The sequence below is a fragment of the Mus pahari genome, chromosome 10 (genome assembly GCF_900095145.1).
Source record: "Mus pahari chromosome 10, PAHARI_EIJ_v1.1, whole genome shotgun sequence".
NCBI lineage: Eukaryota > Metazoa > Chordata > Mammalia > Rodentia > Muridae > Mus > Mus pahari.
In genome coordinates this window covers 100,352,714-100,360,555 of record NC_034599.1, presented here as the reverse complement: position 1 = coordinate 100,360,555, position 7,842 = coordinate 100,352,714, and the positions used below count along the sequence as shown (strand labels likewise).

Genomic DNA, 7,842 nt, shown 5'->3' with positions numbered 1-7,842 from the left:
AAAAAAGCCAGGCGGTGGTGGCACACACCTTTAATTCCAACCCAGTCTTGAAAAGAACAAACAAACAAAAAGACTGCATGTAGAGTCAGGATGTAAAGTTTTACAGCGCTTACAGCACTTACTAGGCACATGTAAGGGCCTGGTTTTGATCCCCACCCCCTCATACACACACATACACACATACACACAAGCGCGCACACACAAAGATTATCTGGACTCATAGTACATGCCTTTAATTCCAGCACTTAGAAGGCAGGAGCAAATAGTTCTGAGTTCCAGGCCAGCCTGCTCTACATTATAAAGACCCTGTGTAGTGGCTTTTTTTTTTTTGGTTTTTCTAGACAGGGTTTCCCTGTATATCCCTGGCTGTCCTGGAACTCACTTTTGGCCTCGAACTCAGAATCCACCTGCCTCTGCCTCCCGAGTGCTGGGATTAAAGGTGTGCGCCACCACCGCCCGGTGTGGCTATTCTTGGTTGTCAACTTAACTACATCTGGAACTTATTAAAACCAATCGACTGGGCACACCTATAAGATTTTTTTTTTTCTTTTTTCATTAATCATTTGAAGTAGGAAGGACCCCCCCCCCCCCCCCCCTTTTTTTTTTTTTTTTTGGTTTTTTGAGACAGGGTTTTTCTGTGTAGCCCTGGCTGTCCTGGAACTCAGAAATCCACCTGCCTCTGCCTCCTGAGTACTGGGATTAAAGGTGTGTACCACCACGACCGGCTAGGAAGATCCTTTTTTTTTTTTGATTTTTCGAGACAGGGTTTCTCTGTGTAGCCCTGGCTGTCCTGGAACTCACTTTGTAGACCGGGCTGGCCTCGAACTCACAAATCCGCCTGCCTCTGCCTCCCGAGTGCTGGGATTAAAGGCATGCACCACCACGCCTGGCAAGACCCATTTTCCATTTTTAATCTGGATCTTTTAGTATAGAAAGATACATCATTAATCCAGACCTTCGGAAGTGGTAAAATCCACATTTCATCTGGGCCACACTTCCTGGGCCTATCCTACATATCCTATATCCTCCTGTCCTATATAAAGGACATGGAAAAAGGAAGCTTTTGCTCTCCCTGCTTGCTCCATTCCTTCACTGGCATTACAGTCTACTTCTGTCCTATACTTAAGAACAACTGAGACATCCAGCCTCATGAACTGAACAACTACTGGAATCTTAGACCTTTTGTTGTTAGACAACCACTGTTGAACTAACTGGACCATAGCCTATAAGCCATTCTAATAAATCCCCATAGGGAGAGGGTGTAGTGGTGTGGTGTTTTTCACTCTGTAAGTTCTATTCTTCTAGAGAACCCAGACCACAGATTTAAGTATCAGAAGTGGTTCTATAGCAAGTATAAGACTGAACTTTCCAATTTGTTAACATCTACAGTTACTGAAGCCCCTCAAGTTACTAAAGCGTCTCCTGGAAACTTAGAGAGTACTGAAAGACCATGGTGTGACGTATTTTTACAAACTTAAGGAGGCAAAAGCATTTGATTATCCTGATTCACCAATTGTGAGAGACAATGGATTTGGTGACTATAAAACTTCAAACAAGCCAATGATGGTGCATTCCTTTAAACCCAGCGCTCGGGAAGCAAAGGAGGTGACTCTGAGTTCCAGGCCAGCCCGGTGTACCCAGAAAGTTTCAGGATAGCCAGGGCTACACAGAGCAACTCTGTTTCAGGGATGGAGAGTCAGAGGTGGGAGGAATGGGGGAAGGAGGACCTATCAGCACTTTCTGAAAAATATAAGGAAAGGAAAATGCTGCTGCTACTGGGTTGTTCCTAGCATCTCTGAATAAATTAACAAAGGGTAGGACTGAGCTCAGTGATAAAATTAACCAACTTCCAGCATCTCAGAATATAGTGAAGGACAATAAACCCAGTGATAACACTGACCGATTCCAGATGGAAATGAACTGTCTAAAGGGTTCTAAATGTGCCCTGGAAGAGAATCTTCTCGCCAGCAGCCAAAGAGCTCAAGTTGTGTAAAATCAAACAAAAGCCCTCATTATTAGACTGGCTGAACTACAGAAAAAAATTCAAGTCCCAGCCTCTGAGGGTGTTAAAGTAAGGGCATTAATTGGTAAAAGAGAGAGAGAGAGAGAGAGAGAGAGAGAGAGAGAGAGAGAGAGAGAGAGAGAGAGACTGACTGTATAACTTGGGATGGAGATGTGTGGGAGAACCCTACTGTGACTGGGAACTTTGAACCCTCAGATTCTCAAGGTTTATATAAAACCAAATCCTTCACACAATGGGAAGGCTCAGCAGAAAGGCCTATCACTAATCCTAATAGGACACAAAATGGTGAGAGGGACACCAGCCCATCTGTACAGTTCTGTTGTCACCCCTTTCTTTAGGCCCAGGCCTTAGGGTTAGAGGTACTGCTGCTCAGTTGGATGAATTAAATCCAATAGGTTTTACTGGACCTCAAAGTAGCAGGGTCAGGTGGCAGTACCAAATTGCCAAAGGCAACGTGATCATAGTAATAATTGTAATGGGCACCATAGACAAAGTCCATAATGGTCCGACCTGTAATGGACAGCACAGGCAAAGTGACTTTTACGGTGGCATGACTCATATAGACCTTTAGTACTAGCTAGTCAGTCATGGTGTTTCCAGGCATGAAATTGGTAATAAACCTACCAATTTTGATCTATTCAAGTGGAAAACTTCTAAAACAAATGACAGAAAGAATAAATCAGATTGTGGCAAAAAAGAATCTCAGCTCATGAACCAATCTCCAGACTTAGTCAGTGAGCAACATCCCTCCATGGCCTCTCCATCAGCTTGTACCTCAGATTCCTGACTTCCTACGATGATGAACAGTCATATGGAAGCATAAGCCAAAAAAAAAAAAAAAAAAAAAAAAAAAACCTTTTCTCCCAAGCTGTCTTGGTCATGGTGTTTCATCACAGGAAAGATGTCACCATACTCAAAAATAAAATTAAACACATAAATACTTATCCTCTTACCTTGTATGGAGGCTGGGGGTGAACAAGAATACCACCCTCAGTCCTCTGAAGTGACTGCTTGACTTGTTCCAATTTAATGGCCAGGTGAGCCTCAAAATACTTGCGCAGAGCCATGCAGGTATGTTTTCCTGTTTGGCGACTAGCAAATATTTCATCATCACTCAAAAGTGCACCCTGGTCTTCCAAATTTAAAATCTCCAAAGTGCTGATCTATTAGTAAACAGATATAAGATTGCAAAAGGGGGGGGGGGGGAGAACACACAGAAAAGTAAAAAGAAAAGATTTTGGTAAATGTTTCTGTTCAACAGTACTGACAAATACCAAAGTATATCCATATACAACATGCCAACAGTCATATGAAATAAACAAGCAACAGCTTCTAATTATATTAAGATATATACAGAGAATGAGGTATATCTTTGTAGACTAGCACTTGAGAAGCTGAGGCTGGAAAGCACTAATTTCCAGGCCAGCCAATCTACACAGGAAATTCAAGGCTAATTTGAGCTACAGTGAAGCTCTTAAAAATCTAAATGAAAAAGAATAGAAAGTTACAACAGCCTAAAATTGTTGTCACTTGAAAAGATCAAAAGTAACCAGGTATACTGTGTGCTAGCCCACAATTGCACACTTGAGAAACAAGAGCAAGAAAAATTGACACAATTTCGAAAAATTAAGGTTATCACAACCCTCCTACAAAATTACATCAAGGGGAGGGGCTACAATGGCATGGGAAATCCTCCATCCACCAAAGACACAGGAAAGAGAACAAGGCTGAGTAGAGCAGTTCAGTGGTACAGTGAATGTGCAAAAGGCCCTAGGTTCGATCTTTAGCACCAAAGGACCAGAGGAGAAAAAGTAATAAAAACTCATAAAGGAGAAAGAAATTAATTTATACGAGGACCACTCAAAAACACCAATCAGAAATGTTCTCCCAGCTGTGTGCAGTGATATGTACCTGTGATCCCTGCACTGGGAACCGGAGGCAGGAGAAGTGGTTCAAAGTCATCTTTGGTTACAGTTAAGACCAGATTGGGCTACATAAGACCTATATTCAAACAACCAAAAAGCAACTTCCTATCTTCTACGAGATTGTCTTTCTGAATAACCTAAACGAGTAGGACCCCTACAGCTAACTGAAGAGCCAATGGAAGAACCTCACCAAGTTCACCAGACGACGAAGACCATCATAACGGTCAAAGAGCTCCAAAACAGCCCGGAATGAGAAACAAATTGAGAAAAACATAGTAGCATGGCAACATCCTGAAGCATGAGAACATTCCATTAACCATAGGGTATAGTTCACCACATCAGATAGAACATTGTGAGGATGCATGCAAACCTGCAAAAAAAATAAAATATAAATATATTTTAACATTTGGGGCAAAGTTATCTTTGATAAGGGATAAAAAAATTCAGTGTAATAGAAATGTTTACAGAATACAGTGATCACTCTAAGTCAATTCTAGAAAATTTGTTCCAAACCTAAAAACAACCTACATTTAATTGAGTACAATCTATACTTACTTAGGCCCAAAAATTACAACATTTAATGCTTCTAAGTAACTCTATGTACTGAGTATTTATATACTAAATATTTATATACTGTATAAATGTATATACTATGTTAGTTATCTATATACTAAGTATTAAATCTTCCTTAACAATTATAAAGAGGCTCATAGAAGTTAAAGACTTTTATTTCCTTTAAGATACAGTCTCATTTGGTGGCCCTAGCTGACCTGAAACTCACTATGTAGACCAAACTCTTCTCAAACTCAAGAGATCCACCTGCTCCTGCCTCCCAAGTAAAAGGATTAAAGGATTAAGTCACCATACCCAGCAAGGACATTCTTAAAAGAGCTTGTTAGGCAGCTGTGACACAGGCCTTTAATCCTAGTACTCAAAAAGCAGAAGCATGTGGGTCTCTGAATTCAAGGTCAGCCTGATCTATAAAGCAAGTTCCAGGACAGCTAGCACTATACAGAGAAATCCTGTCTCAGAAAAAAGAAAACCCTGGGAAGGGAGGCTGGGAAGGGGGTTCCCCGAGACTACTACTGACACTAAGTCTCCAAGTGTAGTGTCTGCTGCTCCACTGACTCAAACAATCAGTTGTAGAACAATCCCTAGATTTGTTTGGTACTTTTTTCTATATTTGAGCCATAATTAACTTTGTGCATATAAATAGTTTACTATTCACAAAGTTAAATGTTAACTATATTTATCTTAAGAAATGAACAAAGACAACACTCAAAACAATCATCAGCTTAACTTAAAACGTAATATACTAGAGCTGGAGAGATGGCTCAGCGGTTAAGAGAACTGACTGCTTTTCCATAAGTCCTGAGTTCAATTCCCAGCAACCACATGGCTTACATCTGAAATGGGATCTGACACCCTCTTCTGGTGTGTCTGAAAAGAGCTACAGTGTACTCATATACATAAAATAATTAAGTAAATCTTTTTTTTTTTGGGGGGGGGGTATTTCTATCTGAATTTTTTTCTTAATAAGTAAATCTTTTTAAAAAAAGAAAAGTAATATACTAAACCAGATGCAAGCATTAAAGGTTTATGTATGCCAACATGCCCAGCACAAACATTTTTAAAAGTGGCTGAGCTGCCGGGCAGTGGTGGTACAGGCCTTTAATCCCAGCTCTTGGAAGACAGAGGCAGGAGAATCTCTGAGTTTCAGGATGTCCTCTCAGGCCTCAGAGTGAGTCAAGCCAGCCACAAACAAACACACAAGACACATATAAAAAGTTATATACAAGCCGGGCGTGGTGGCACACGCCTTTAATCCCAGCACTCGGGAGGCAGAGGCAGGCGGATTTCTGAGTTTGAGGCCAGCCTGGTCTACAGAGTGAGTTCCAGGACAGCCAGGGATATACAGAGAAACCCTATATCGAAAAATCAAAAAAAAAAAAAAAAAAAAAAGTTATATATTGTACAAAATGTGATACAGAAATGATAAGCCCTCTCCAAGAGAGACCCAGGGGAGCCATCGCTTTTCAAGTACAACCCACTCACTTTTTAAAAAGATGTTAACAAATATGGCAGACTTAATGAAAAAAACAAAAGACTCAAACTAAGAATGAGAACATGTAGAATTAGTTTATGATCCATGGCAAATTATTTAACACATATAAAGCATCACCTGTTTTTACAATTCATTGACTTTAAAATATAATACAGCTCTACTGAGAGACAAATGAAAAGTGTCTGGCTACTAATCGTAATGACACAAAAATCACAGAAAGCAAATACAGCTTGTGGAACATCTGTCCTGCAGTTTCTCAGTAGTCAGAAATTTTTCTAAATAATTGTACATTTTAGGATGCTTTATGAAGACTACATTCACACGGTTCCTTTCATAAGAATTTCATCTTTTCAACTATTCGTTTTATCCAAACATTGTTTTGTGAATGTGCTGTTTTAAAGATATGGTCCCCATCAAATCCCATCCTCTTCACCTGAATGGACTAGACTTACTCTTTCCATAGCATCCTGGTTGTAGGACAGGTAATACAAGCACATGGACACACCAGTTGCAGCCATAGAAGGACGCGGAATTTCCAGTAATTTCTGTACTCCACCATGTGCAACAAATTCTGTAGCAAATTTGTTATGAAGCAGGAGAGATGCTAGATGCTAAACAATAAGGACACATGTTACAGTGGAATAAAAAAACATCACAAATTTCTTAACATAATATTAAGCTGCTATAAAGAGTCATGTGAGGCCAGGCGTGGTGGCACACGCCTTTAATCCCAGCACTCGGGAGGCAGAGTCAGGCGGATTTGTGAGTTCGAGGCCAGCCTGGTCTACAAAGTTAGTTCCAGGACAGCCAGGGCTATACAGACAAACCCTGTCTTGAAAAACCAAAAAAAGAGTCATGTGAGAAGAGAACCAGTGTCTCACAAAAGAAAAGTTAGAGCGAAGGGAAAAATAAATAGGAAAAAGGAATGCAAGTGAAAGAAAAAGAAAGGTTTAAAATTCTACAACATCCCTCTTTCCTTCCTAATACAAAAAGTATTCATGCTTCAAAGACCTGTGGGGTAGGGAGGAAGGCTAGGAATAGAACCCAGGACCTTGCTAAACATGACACATACAAACGAGCTACAACCTCAGCAAACCAAAGGTTTTTATGCAGGTAGAAAACAAGAAATGGGGCTGCCTGTAATATTCTTGTTACTGCCCACCATTGTAGGGTATGCAGTAAAACAATAATCCTTGTTTGGAGTTTTTTTCTGTTTTTGTTTTTTTAAGTTTCTACTCTTTCTTTTGCAGATGTGAAGAGATGAAAAGTCCCAGCTATATTCCTGCTACCATGGCGCTACCTATTGCCATGCCCTACCTTGCCTTCCCTATGTGAAGGACTATATTTTATCACTTCAAACTGTAAGCAAAATAAACTCTTCCGTTATGAATTTGGTTTGATTGTATTATGTTAATTGGGCGGGAAGACAGAGGTGGGACTTTAGGATTTGAGGACAAGGGGACCAAGAGAGGAAGGAGGAATTAGAACCGCCATGCTAGTAAATAAGAGCAGGACTGAAAAGTAAAGGACAGAAAGACAGCCAACATGTAAGAGTTGGGGATCATGGCCCAGGAGGGCTGCAGGCCTGGGTCCGGGGCAGTCAGGATAGAATATAGGTTTTAGTAAGTAATAATTCAGGAATATAGAAAGGGACAGCATGCTAGCCGCATGGAGGTTTGGAGTGGCCCAGCCATCGAGATACTTAAGGTATACTAAAATATAAGACTGCATGTGGGGGCTGGTGAGATGGCTCAGTGGGTAAGAGCACCCGACTGCTCTTCCGAAGGTCCGGAGTTCAAATCCCAGCAACCACATGGTGGCTCACAACC

At 40.8% G+C, this 7,842-nt stretch overlaps 1 protein-coding gene across 1 annotated transcript in view; it reads right to left on the bottom strand.

Annotated features, from left to right (window-relative positions):
* The window catches only part of Dcaf1 (DDB1 and CUL4 associated factor 1), a 42,020-nt gene that overhangs the window by 26,709 nt on the left and 7,469 nt on the right, over positions 1-7,842 (bottom strand). Inside the window, exons 5-7 of the mRNA XM_029543388.1 lie at positions 6,466-6,624; positions 4,139-4,318; positions 2,977-3,186 (exon numbers count right to left, since the gene is read on the bottom strand). Coding sequence (XP_029399248.1) covers positions 2,977-3,186; positions 4,139-4,318; positions 6,466-6,624 — 549 coding nt within the window. The remainder of the gene's footprint in view (positions 1-2,976; positions 3,187-4,138; positions 4,319-6,465; positions 6,625-7,842) is intronic.